The sequence below is a fragment of the Haemaphysalis longicornis genome, unplaced genomic scaffold (genome assembly GCF_048455015.1).
Source record: "Haemaphysalis longicornis isolate Haplotype H1 unplaced genomic scaffold, Haemaphysalis longicornis Haplotype H1 scaffold_5, whole genome shotgun sequence".
NCBI classification, from domain to species: Eukaryota; Metazoa; Arthropoda; class Arachnida; order Ixodida; family Ixodidae; genus Haemaphysalis; species Haemaphysalis longicornis.
This window is the reverse complement of record NW_027526385.1, coordinates 41,767,233-41,781,006: the sequence shown is the minus strand read 5'-3', so window position 1 is coordinate 41,781,006 and position 13,774 is coordinate 41,767,233. Positions and strand designations below refer to the sequence as shown.

At 47.5% G+C, this 13,774-nt stretch overlaps 1 protein-coding gene across 1 annotated transcript in view; it reads left to right on the top strand.

Annotated features, from left to right (window-relative positions):
* Window positions 1–13,526, top strand: part of Kif19a (Kinesin family member 19A) — a 173,802-nt gene extending 160,276 nt beyond the window's left edge. The window contains exons 21-23 of the mRNA XM_077670206.1: window positions 4,295–4,539; window positions 8,731–8,795; window positions 10,170–13,526. Of these exons, the coding sequence (XP_077526332.1) occupies window positions 4,295–4,539; window positions 8,731–8,795; window positions 10,170–10,324 (465 nt within the window). The 3' untranslated portion in view covers window positions 10,325–13,526. The remainder of the gene's footprint in view (window positions 1–4,294; window positions 4,540–8,730; window positions 8,796–10,169) is intronic.
* Window positions 13,527–13,774: the final 248 nt, after the last annotated feature.

The window sequence follows — 13,774 nt, the reverse complement described above, 5'->3', positions numbered from 1 at the left end:
TCGTGGAACCTTTGGAAATTAAATGCTAAACTACTAAACGACGAAATGTTCATTGATGCAGTTAAGAAAAAAATTGAAGAGATAGAAAATGAAGACGGTAAAATTGGGGAACAATGGGAATTATTTAAAGAAACCATAAAAATTATAGCCATAGAAAGATCCACCTGCATAGGGCACGAAGAAAAAATAAAGGGAAGGACATTACGCGACAATTTAAAGAAAATAACTTTGGAAGAAGGAAAAACGCCTGGGTTGTTTACAGAGGACATACGCAAACTCAACCAGCAACTAGAGATACTAGACGAAGAACGCTACCGCGGGGCACTCGTTCGAGCGAGAGCCGAGCGATTAGCAGTGGGAGAGACGCCAACCAAACGGGCGCTTGGAATCGAAAAGGCACGTGCTCGACGAAATACGATCGACAAAATCGAATGGAATGGACGCGCGTCAACCGATATAGACGACATCCACCAGTTTTTCTTTGAATATTATCAGTCTTTGTTTGAGTACCGACCGCATAATGTGGAAGGCTTTATAAAAGAGTATCTCAGCCGTATGCCTAGCCTTGAGGATGAAATTAAAGATAACTTAGAACAGCCCATATCTGTCGCAGAAATCAAGTCAGCAATTGATAATTTAAACCCAGGGAAGTCGCCCGGTCCTGACGGCTTAAGCGCGGCCTTTTATAAGTACTTCAAAGAGGACGTATCACCTGTTTTAACGGCGATGTTTTTAGAAGCATTTCGTCTAAAATACCTTCCTCCGTCGTTTTCGTCTTCCCACACGGTTCTGATACCGAAAACAGAAGAAACTGAAAAACTAAAGTTCGTAACGGTGTACCGGCCAATCGCTTTGTCGAACGTTGATTACAAAATATTGATGAAGGTGCTAGCGCAGAGGTTACAAACTGTGATCACACTTCTTGTAGGGCCACACCAGACGTGCGGCATCAAAGGTCGCACAATCACAACGAATATACGCACGGCGAGATGTGTGCTTGAGTGCTGCGACGCCGCTGGAGGCGCCGTCGCGCTTCTCCAGCTTGACCTTGAAAAGGCGTTTGATTGCGTGTCCCATGATATTCTGTTTTCTGTTCTTGACCATGTAAATGTGGGATCTGTCATTAGTGAGGGTGTTGGCCTGGCGTATCGACGGTGCACCACGCGGTTGATTGTAAACAATTCACTGGGAGCGCCCATTAGCGTGCAACGTTCGGTGCGTCAGGGTTGCCCCCTCAGCCCTCTGCTTTTTTGTATTTACATAGAAACGTTGTGTTTAACCATCATACAAAACAACCAGGTTCGAGGATTTCGTGTACACTCTTCTGAAGTCAAGCTTCTCGCTTATGCTGATGACGTTGCAGTTTTCTGTTCAGACAAGGAAAGCGTCACTCTTGTCGTAGAAATCGTGAAACGGTTCGGTGTTGCAACAGGTAGCTTTGTAAACTGGGGAAAGTGTGTGGGATTCTGGCATGGTGATTGGCTGACAACCCCAGACATTTTCGCCAATGTCACTTGGGTCACCCATCCAGTGAAATACTTGGGTATTCCACTGGAGTTTTACAGAGACAGCGAGCCCTACTGGCGTGCGCAAGCTCAGGAGCTGCGTGAGAAAGCGAATAAATGGAGAGCCAATGGTTTGTCTATGTTTGCTAGGGCAACTGTGTGCAACATTTTTCTGGCTAGCAAATTATGGTATGTTATGCAAGCGCTGCATTGTTCTCGGGTGAATATACAACGACTTCACCGCGTGTTCGCTGTATTTGTGTGGGCTTCTACTTGGGAGAGGACCAGTCGAATGAATTTGTTTCGACGAACCCGCGATGGTGGCTTAGGGCTGACGCACCTTTTTGTAAGACAGCTTGTGAATCGATTTCTGTTTTTGCGGGACGTTCAAGACCCTTTTCTGCGCACAGTACTTCAAGTGCGGCTAATGCGGGCTTTGCCCGAATTCGTAGTTTCTACGAGTAGTATGACAGGGGGCATCTACGGATACTTTAAAGAGATTGTTGTGTCATCCCGGTTTTTGTTTGCTCGATTTTCGATGCACTATTTGGCTAATGTCACCCGGAAAAAATTATATAAGGATGTATGCGATGTGGTCATACCTGTACCAATGTATAGAGTTTTATACTGTGCAGGCCCAGGACAAGATGTTCTAAAAAGGGTTAAGGGAATGGAAGTATCACCAGGAGCAAAGTCTTTCTTCTTTAAACTACACACGGGTACGCTTTCAGTTGCAACATGGATGGAGGGTAAGGGGATATCTATGCCATGGGGAACTGACTGCTCTATTTGCAAACAACCGGAAACGGTGGAGCATGTCTTTCTCCATTGTTGGGCAGCAGTGTTTCTATGGGATGTCCTCCAAAGGACACTGCGAAAGGACTTTCCACTGAACCCACATGGAATACGGTTTTTATGTATCGAGAGAGAGGACGGGGTGCCGTACGATCTCGTCATGTTGTTGGGCCTGCACAGTATTTGGCGGTCGCGCATGGCATGGCTCAACTGTGATGTAGACGCGCGGCCGACGCGACAATATTTCCGCGAAACTGTTTCCAAGTTCATTGAAATTCAGAGAGCGAAGTTTTCGGTTCCTGAGTGGTTGCCAAGGGTGGAACCCCTCGCCATGCTTAGGGAATTTTAAATGACAACGCCAGTCCATCATGGCATGGCGGCCTTTTTGTAGATTGTGTTTTTTCTGTAGTACCTTTATGTTGTGTTGCACTGTCGAAGACCGGCAATAAAGAAAAAAAAAAAAAAGTTCCGTGGTCTAGTGGTCTGGGGCGCTAAATATGTCGCTGTAAGTGTTTTGCAAGTGACGAGTTCGAGTCCCCGCGGGTACGTGCTTTTTTTTTTTTTTTATGTCTGGGTCTAGTGGTCTGGGGCGCTAAATATGTCGCTGTAAGTGTTTTGCAAGTGACGAGTTCGAGTCCCCGCGGGTACGTGCTTTTTTTTTTTATGTCTGGGGCGCTAGATATGTCGCCGCAAGTGTTTTGCAAGTCACGAGTTCGAGTCCCCGAGGGTAAGGGTTTTTTTTTTTTTTTTTTTTTTTTGTAAGTTAACTTTTTCGTTTTCTGCCGATGTTTTCTGCATTGAGTTCACCTTTTTTGGGCCGCAACGTTCGTGGCTCCACGAACTAGTTCACAGAACGCGCGCAGGCTGGCACTGGCGAGCTAGCGAGTACTCGTTGGCGTGCTGTTGCCACTAGTTCACAGAACGCGCGCAGGCTGGCACTGGCGCGATAGCGAGTTCTCGTTGGCGTGCTGTTGCCATAAGCACCGACTGCTTGCGGGCAGTGGGCACAGGCCAAAATGAACAGACCCTTGGCCTGGTGCGAACACGCTTTTTACGGTACAGGCATGAGTGAGGCAAGCTCCAAATATGGGGGAAAAGCGCATAACATTTGGGCGTCTGCGGGTACGCGGATGGCATCCATGCACTGCGTAGGCCTCGGCTAGTGAATGCTACGATTCCAAGCCGTCCTGGGAGGCTTATCTATTTTTACAGCTGACAACATGGCAGAAGCGCGGTACGATCATTACTGAGTTATTGAGAATGCCCATCCAACAACGCCACCGGTTGTGTTTTACAGAACCGAAACCGAAACTTGTTTGGTTGCTCACCTTGGGCATCGTCCAATCACGGTGCCCGCTCCTCCCAACGTCACAGCTTTAGTTGGTGCGGCCGCCGCAAACCGCGCATGGTAGTTTTTCTTCTTTCGCGCTTTGTAAAATAATTACCGATTTGTCAACCAGATAAACGATGAAAAGTGTGCTAATTTGAGCCAGTCTACGCAGTGAAAGCAAAAACGGGAGCTTGACAAATTCACTTCAGTGTCCCTTTAAAACATGGCATTAGATACAACGTGTTTCTACTAAATGCAAAGGAGTAAAAATAATTTAAATCATCTCTAAGTGGCAATGGTTGAAAAGTTTTCGAGGTATTTTTCTTGGCATTGAACATTTTTCTTAAAATTCCAAGAACGACAACGGAAGTTGCCCCGGCGTCTCATCTCCTCCGCGTGGTTCGAAGAACGCGTTCCTGCGAGTATTTTGAACGTGACACGAGTCGTTTGCTTAATTTCTTCGGGCTTAATCTGCTGCGGCGAGAAACTAGGCGAGAATGGCATACGCCGATACGCATTCGCAGTCCCCTTTCAAAACCCACCCGCCCGTTTACGTCACAAGTCCGTCGCTTCGGCGGAGTGATGCCCGGCGTGAGCTATTGCCGTACGCGAGTATAGTTACTATCACTAAGTGCCCTACTCTCCCTTTCCTGTGCTTGCGCAGTTGACCAACTACGTCAGCCACCGCGGCGACATCGAAGCGAGTACGCGCAGGATTTCCAGCCTGGCCGCCCAGCGGAGGTTCCTGCGCACGGCTGAACGCCGCCAGTGGAACGAGAGCGCTGCGGCGCCCGGCACGCCGCAGGTCCGCCGCTACGTGGGCTCCGTCAGCTCGTCGCTCTCGTCCTCTGCACTGGCCAACGGGACGTCGTCTGCCCTGGAGCAGCGCATGGTGCACCCGGGTTACCGGTACGTCAAGCACGCCTCAAGGCAGAATTTTAGAGCGAGAGCTCTTCTACACCGTGTCTCGCAAGGTTATCGGATCAGTCGTAGCGTCGCAATGACCTTGAGACGCCGGAGAGCAAGCGTGGCGTCTGTTACGTCCAAGGAGGTTCCTCCTTGGTTACGTCACCCCACGTGACTCGCAGCTGAGAGACGTCGCCGCTGCGTTCGCTCAGAGCCTTGCCGCTGGGGCATCACGTGACTAGACATGGGTTTAACGGCTGCTTCGTCCGCGCGTGATCGTTCAGTTTCGCCATGAATGGCGCGCCGGTTCGACCGTGAGTACGTGCGCTGCAACGCAAGCTAAAGGCTAAATCTAATAATCAAGTAGCCTAATTAGCGTGAAAAACTCTGCGCATAGCCTTTGCAAAACCAAGGCAAACGGACATTTCGCTCGTGATGCCGAGGTTTACAAGCGTTAAACCTCACCCATTTCTTTCTGTTGTAAAAACTCCAAAATTACATTTTGTGTACCTCGAAGGGCATAGCCCATCTGGGGTGTTGATGAGCATGTTGATGACTGTTTAGTGATGCACAAGGTGCTTATACGAACCTTTCCGTGAAAATACTGATAGCAGCACGTTCAAGGGATACAGGTTTTTGGCCACTATATATCCGCCCTATGTGATGAGGTGGAGCAAACAATGGAGCAACTGGCCTTCTTTCTTCATTACCATAAAGGGCGCAGACACTTCCAATCCAGTTCGTGTTTCCTAAACCAGCCGGTGCCAACGTTCCCAACAGCTCAGCAAGTTTTTGCCTGCATCAGAGGCTAGTGCTGTGGGCCAAACTGAAGGCTCTGAGGCTTCGCTATAGCTTATTCGAGGCGGAACATTTTATGAAACATACATAAATCGACATAAATCTGCAACCTTAGATTACAGTCAACCTAAAGAACAATCAGGGTACCGTAAAGGCTATTCAACAATGGACCATATTCACACGACCAATCAGGTGATATAGAAGTGCGCTGAGTATACTGAACCCCTATATATAGCCTTCATAGATTATGAGAAAGCATTTGACTCGGTTGAAACCTCAGCAGTCGTTCAGGCATAACGGAACCAGGGTGTAGATGAGCATTATGTAAGAATACTAGAGGATATCCACAATGGGTCCACAGCTACCATCATCCTCCATAAGTAGAGCAGTAAAATACCTATAAGGAAGGGCGTCAGACAAGGAGACACAATCTCCCCGATGTTATTCACAGCGTGTTTACAAGAAGTATTCAGAACATTGTATTTGGAACAGGTGGGAGTAAGGGTTAATGGAGAATACCTGAGTAACCTCATATTTGCTGATGACGTTGCCTTGTTAAGTAACTCGGGGGAGGAATTGCAAAGCATGCTTACCGCATTGGACTAACAGAGTATAACCATGGGCCTGAAAATAAATATGAGAGAGAGGGAGAGAGAAGGCACTTTATTGGAAAAACAGAGAGGTTTGCCGGCATTTACAGACGCCTACATGCTTCTCTGCTGTGGGTTAAGGATGGGGGAAGAAAAGGCCCAAGGAAGAGCTGGGCAGGAAAGAAAAAGAAAAAAAAACTGTCGTGTGCTTGCTGCGGTAACGGACTTTTGTTCTGAGCTTGGGCCACAGAATTTACAATTTTGAGATTAGCCCAATTTCATCCAAATAAGAGAATAAACTCCGTAGAGCTTGGCGCTGCTTTGACGGATGAATCCATGGTCCTAAAATATTTGAGAGTAATTGGTCCCTGTTCTAGACGTTCCATGCTTTCATGGAAGTGGGATCTCGGTTCCATGTAGGCCGCACATTCTAATAAAATGTGTTCAATTGTTTCGATGCAACCACAATTGTCGCAGTGCGGATTTGGCGTCGCTCCAAGGCGAAATAGGTAGCTATTTGTGTAGGCACAGTTCAGGCGTAGACGATGGTACAACGTTTCCAGGTTACGAGGAAGCTGTGTCGGGAGTCTTGACTTTAATTCTGGGTCAATACTGTGCAAAAAGCATCGAGTATTTTGTAAGTTGCTCCATAGACGGCTTCTTTCAGTCACCGCAAAGTGGTGAGCCATGGCAGAAGCTTCTGTTTTCGTGAAATACACCTTACGGTATTTTCGGTAAAGAAGGCCCTTACGGGCCGCTTCGTCGGCTTTTTGGTTACCTTTGATGCCGCTGTGTCCAGGTATCCACTGCATTTTAATGTTGTGTCCAGCAGACCAGGCAAGATGGTGAAGAAAACTAAAGAAAACCCTCTTATATAATGATAAATAACGTCGGGACAGGACAGCGGTTTGAGATTGGTGGCGAGGCCTTGGAAGCAGTAAGCGAATATATCTACTTAGGCCAAGTTATGACCCCGGATCCCAACCATGAGGCAGAGATAATTCCAAGGATAAGAATGGGGTGGAGTGCATTCGGCAGGCGTTCTCAGATAATGAATGGCAGCGTATACCATTGTCTCTTAAGAAGAAAGTGTATGACAGCTGCATCTTACCGGTACTCACCTACGGGGCAGAAACTTGGAGGCTCACTAAGAGGGTTCAACTTAAATTGAGGACGACTCAGGGCGCAATGGAACGGAAGATGATAAGTGTAACATTACGGGACAAGAAGAGAGCGGAGTGGGTCAGGGAACAAACGCGTGTTAAGGACATATTAGTAGAAATTAAGAAGAAATGGACGTGGGCAGGGCATGTAATGTCAGGGCAAGATAACCGTTGGTCATTGAGGGTAACAAAGTGGATCCCTAGAGAAGGCAAGCGTTGCAGGGGGCGGCAGAAAGTTTGATGGTCAGATGAGATCAAGAAGTTTGCGGGGATAAACTGGTCGCAGTTAGCACAGGGCCGGGGTAATTGGAGAATAATGGGAGAGGCCTTTGCCCTGCAGTGAGCGTAGATAGGCTGGTGATGATGATGATGACATAAATCGAACCCAGGGATCCGCTTGTGACCCCCATGATCCTTTCACCGGCGTCCAGGATATGCTCCTGAGCTTTTCAGTAGTTTGTGATAGCCAAGTTGAAAAGTAGAACGAATAGCATAAAGCCCGGTATAGCACCCTTCGGTCCGTAGGCTACCAGTACCACCGTTACGGTTGGCGTACAAACGTGGCGTACGCGCGTTCCCTGGTTGCAGTTCGTGCGCACGAGGTTGCTCAAAGAGCCTCGTAAGACGCGTTGTGATAAGCTCCCTTCACATCCTAGGCCAGGTTCGTGTTCTTCTGCCTCGTACTCAGTCGGTCGATGGCGTCTTCTTTCACGTGGACGATAATGTGGCGCGCCGGTCGGGGCGAACGAAATAAACACGTGGTGTCTGGTATCATGACGTTGTCTATGGGTTACGGAGGAATCCTGTTGTGCTCCATGTGTTAGTAAATACGGCCAGCGCACTAGTTCAGTGGAACTGGGTGTAGGTTCGCCGGGCTTATCGACTTTTTCAGGTCAAAAGTCATCGTAATGTATGCGTGCTTTAAGGTCACCGGTATAATCCAGATAACCCACATCTTTCTTCCATTCTGCGTGCCAAATTAGTTCTCTCTACTTCTTTTATTGGTTTTTAACTGCTCTACTTCTGCTATCCTGCTATATTTCTACGTGCCAAATTAGTTGTCTCTACTTTTTTATTTGTTTGTAACTGCTCTGCATACTGCATTTTCACCTGCCGTCTTCCAAGAACTTGTGGTCAGCGGTCTGTTCAGAGCGTCCACGGGGTACCCATGCCCTTCATTGACAAAGTCAGTGGATGTCATAAGTACCCTCGCACGTCAGCTGAACGTTAACGTGGTTAGCGTTGTCAGTCTCCATCGGTTATTTGCCGTAATGGTGGCTAGGTAATGACTGAAGACGGTGCGATGTGTATTCACTGTGTATGACTGTGGATTCTCTCATACCCCACAAGCGGTGGAAAGAGAAAAATGAAGGCCTCACGTGTAACTTGCTCCATTAGGTGTGCGCTAAGATGAGGTCGAGATATTGGAACCCTGAATTTTTGGTGAAATTAATTTTCCATGCCACAGATCAGTTAGGTTTAAATATCCGAATTCCATCGTCAAGCATATAACATAGTAGATAGGTCAAGTCAAAAGTTTTGCGGGAGCAGACATCACAGTATCAAGGCACTGCCACGTTAGTGTCTCGACAGCTGTCTTAGGTTTATGTTTGTTTACAGAATGCTTATTTGCTCTTTTTCAGAAGGGAATCTCTTGACTCTCTGCCTCACTTAGACGACAGCTACCCAAGATCACAAAGAAAGAAAGGTGATTGAAATTTTTACCATGTAACCCCCAGGTTTTTAACCACCATAGTTCAATGGATGACAAATTCCGGCGCCTTGCACAAACTGCTAGAAGACTTCGTAAACGTTTCCTTTATTTTTTGCACAATGATGCGAGCACGTGAACACGTCACACGAGCACACCTTTTATTTCGAGGCACTGCAGCGCTTGGTATGCACAAAACATTTTTTCATCTTTCTTGTTGGTTGCAAGCACTCGTTTAATTTATTGATCACCTCTAAGTGCGTTTATAGATGAGGTTGTCTCCAGAGAAGTTTGGGCAAGGAAAGATTTAAACCATGTTGCTAAACATTAAAACTTGCCTAAAGTTTGCGAAAAAACCAATGGCAGTAGGGTGCCCAACGAACCCGCACAAATTACCAGGAGTTGCATTTCATCAGGATGACACCTGGGTTTGATTACACCGTCTTACACGACAGCAACGAGGGACGCTGACACAAAAACGTCATGATGAAACTAAAAAGAAGTGGGGTATAGGCTGTTCACCTTTGTTCTTGGTGCATGCAGGGTGCGCTTCCTTCTACGTGGTGACCAAGACATGAGCTTTCCTAAGCGCGGAGTGTCAGAGTCATTAAATGTTAAGCTCAGGAGGATATGCGCAGTTTTCAGCTTAATCCTCCCTTAGAGTAGGCTCCCCGAAGATCCTGCATACAGCATTCCCGCAGCACTCATTCAACGAGCGCTAGCGGGCTTGGCGACGAAGGTGACAGCAAAAATATGTTGCCTGGCATTCGCAGCATCTAGAGAGAATGGCGGCTTTTGAGCAGAATTCCGCCAGCTAAATACCAAAGCTACCTGATGTAATTACGAAGTGGGAGGCATGGTGGTGATATCACCGCAGAAGCTACCGTTGGAAGCCCCTTAGGGCTTTCAATGGGGCGCGTAGATTTTTTTCTTTACGTTTAATTTTAATTTAACACAAAATGCATTGGCTCAAAAATAGGCACCTGCAATTGCAGTAGGTGAAGTTTTATACCTACCCTTACACCAGACACACTTAGTCATCAGAGAGCCCAACTTCTACGGTGACGGGTTCCACCACAGGTACCACCACGCGGAAAGTTTAGCATTCGTAGTTGACCAGGGCGGCGTTGCACGTAGCCAGCCGAGTGCTCGCAACCGTCCGACAAGAAAGATGAGCAAATGTTCTTGGGGCAGGTGCTGACCAGTGTTCTCTGTCTTGTTTCTCTCTCTCTCCCGGTGGGCCTCTTTCAGAGCAAGAGTCGTGTAGCATTCAGTAGAGAGACACACACAGGGGAACCGCCCTCTCTGTCCTCGAGGCCCCGAGGCGCCAATACCCGCCGTCCCGCTGGCTGTCTGTGCATCTGTTTCCAGCTCTAGATACGGTGCTGCGTTCCCGTGTCCTGAGAACCGTCGGCAGCTCCAGGTCACTGCCCTGTCGGACGGCCACCGTCAGGCACGGCGCCCCCACAGGCCGGCACGGCGGCACCACGCTACAAGACGTGCTGCGCTTCTACGTCGAACGATGACCTGTGAAATGGGCCACATGCTTCGCATCCCAGGCGATTACGGTTGCCCTTTGTTTATTCCTGTGTGCAAAGCAGTAATGAGTGGACCATGTGTGGTGATACCCGCTGCACCGGCATTCGTCCGGGACCGACCCCATACCATGTGCGGTGGTCCTGGTGCTTTTAAAGACGCGCCGTCTAGCCAGGATTGAATCCCATGGACGTGACGGCTGGTAGTTTACGACACTGAAGAAACGTTCCGTGCAGAGAGGGGCCAAGGCGGTGAGAACTGTGAAGCATTGACACTTGTGCTTGATGAATGTCGGCCCACTGCGGGCTAGAATTACCAGATTAAGTACCCGGAAGAAGTGTTTGCGTAGTATAGCAAATGCTTGAAAAACCTGTGCTGTATATAAATTCTCCCAATGTATTTGTACACTTCAGTATCGCCCACTACTTTCTGTCTTTAAATGTCACATGGCAAGGCGAAAGCACTCTACTGAAATTGCCGAATGTACTAAAGATAATGCGGTTGAACGAGCTTTTAAAAGATGTCTGTTGTTGCCGACCATAAGGCGCGGGGATGCGTGAAACTGTTTGCCAGACTAGGGAAAAGCTTGAACGTGCCTACACTTTAGGGCTCGCTCACCTTTTTTATTCTGAGGAATGAGAGGTCGATAATAGTCACGATTGAAAGGCATCTAAAGCCGACATTTTCCATTGCTTTGTGTCCAATGCAGCAGGTCATGGTGTAACATCATCGGTATAAAGTTAATGCGTCGTGATTAACCTCCTTGCCCTCGGCTGTTCGGGGCTGCCGTGTGTAGCTGTTGATGACGGCAGGAGAAAATTTGTGGACCTATTGTTCTGGCAACATTGCTGTAATGTGTAGATACGCAAGTAACGCCGGGGCTCCATCAAGCTTAATTTAGCGCATTGCGTAAACGTCTTTCCGGCGTTAGAAAGAATTTGTTGGTGAATTGGTTGACACTCAAAAACCGGTGAACAAATGTTATGCACTCGAGAGGGAAGGAGGAAAAAACGCAGTTTGTAGAACTTTAGATGGTCGCAAAGTAATCTCGAATTCTACACACTGCGGCATGCTCGGGGCGCAGTTTACTCCGAAGGGCAAATTGTGCTCCGACAATGCCGCATTGTGTAGAATTCTAGATTACTTAGCGACCATCTGGCCTTCATTACGTGCACTGAATTACTGTGTACAATATTTTCTGATTTGGTGCTGGCTGCTGCTGCTGGTGAATATATGGTTTGTAAGAATAATTTTTAATCGTGGACATTGCACTCGCTACCACAATAGCCCTGCTAAGTAAAGATGTAGCTTTTGTAACTGTCAGTGTGCCTATCTCTTGATAGCGGCATATAAAAACTGTCGCCAAGCCTCTGTCAATGTTTGTACCACTACCACCGAATTCCTTCGCGTGTAACCGCAGGTGGTTGCCGTGTAGATTTAGATGACTCCGCCTCCTTCGGGACAGTCACTGTAGAGCATTCTGAAATTCCCAGTTTCCAGATAAGTACGTTGAATTGGAGGTAGTTATACCTGGTACAAGACGCGGTAGAAGGTGGGCGATTTGAGGGGTTCTCAATGAGGCTCAAAGTCAGGTTGATCCCTCTATCGAAGGACTTGGACCTAACGTAAAAGAAGCGCGAACTGTACGAATCAATCCAATAATTTTTGCCTATGTACAAATACAACTCCATAAATGCCGAGTCTTTATTTTGCAAATGGACGTCTGACGTGCGAGAAACGTGACACATGAAGACGTTCACCAAAAATGTCACAACCCTGAAGTGGCAGACGTGCCCCGGCAAGCAACCGAAGCAGTGCTTACCGAAGTTATGGAAACGACCATTAAGTCACCAACCACGTCTTCTACCCAAGAGCGGACCGCACGTACGCGAAATGTTTCACGGACAATACGTTCAGCCACTCTTGCATGGTGCGCGGTCGCCTGTGGTTCCTAGCCGGCTTACGCGTCTGCCCTTGTTGGGCGCGGCCAGGTCCTTGAGCTTTCTGGCGTCGACGTCATTGCCGTCCTAGCTGTCAGCGCTATTTCTACAAGGCACTGCACTGCGGCAGTACGCGCCAACCAACGAAATTGCATGTAGAAGGGGGGGTGATGTAATGACGCATATGATGGCTGCAGGCGTCTCTTTTTTATTGAGATCATAGTAATTGCAAGTTATGTTGACGCCAAAGAGGAGCAACATGGCGTGTGGAGCTTTCGTTTGCGTCTCTTAGGTAACATACGGCGTCAAAGAAACTCGTTCAGTGAAGCCCGGTGTAAAACACGTTCTTGTTAATTCCCACTCATTGTGCGAAGGCAAAAAGTTTGGGGTTTTCATTACCGTCGTTTTTCGTTCGCTTTAGGATTCCAAATTATGAAATGTCCTGCGGGAAATTCCTTGGTAAAACCGTGACAGGGCCATGTAGAAATGTCATGTCAGATGTCGAATTGTGTTTTCATTATTAATCGAACCGACCACGCATGTAGTAACAGGGAAAGATTATACGCTGTCATGCAGCGCGGTTAAAGGCTGTGTTGGAAAACCCTTTACTGTTTTTGCATCATTCAAGAAAAATCGCACACAAAATTCCTAAATACACCTGTTAACACAGAAATATAATACCGAAACGTGCGTATGTACGTATTTGTGCCACGTCGTTTCCTGTAAAGCAATCCGCCATGGTATCATTCAACCAGTGTACTTCTTACTCTCTCTGCCCACCTGGACATTTGCACCATACAGTGGCGAACAATGATCTCTGGTTCTATTCTTGTGCATAACGTCGTTGTGTGGCAGAGATCTTTGGCTAAAACAATATGTGACAAAACTTGTTCGAGATCTTTGGCTAAAAGGATATGTGACAAAACTTGTTCGAGTGCTTGGTGATAAAGCAGCGCTTTTTCTACTGACATGTTAAAATAAAAACGTCTTTCGTGTTCGTGGTAAATATCTGTGTCACTGTCTGTCTCCTTAGGGCGCTGTTTGTTAGCGGACAATAGACAGTGAATGTTGTTCTTGTACACAATATGGAAGAGGGCGAATTAATGCTAGCACTGATACTGGCGCATAACGGCTACCGTTGTAGATCACTTGTGATCCAAGTGCTGTTCTGTTCCTGATAAATCATTCCTGATTTCGTGATTTTGTCCCTGGTTTTCGCAATTTATTTATGTGCATTTGGAACGCCTTTTACGGGATTTTTTAAAGCGTTCGTCCCCTCCGCGTGCAACTCCTAGTCACGGTATAAAAAGTTTTTGAACTCGGGGTCCGAGGCGTCGTAACCCACCTAGCACCGAGATTTCTCAAGGTGCCCCCTGCGGCCGCCAGTCGTGCGTTCTCCCCTTCCGTTTGCAACCCTTCGCCACGGTGGAACAGCTTGAGTATGGCTGGGCTTGGAGTTTGTCGCCATTGTGGGTACGGTGCCTATTTGACAAGATGGTA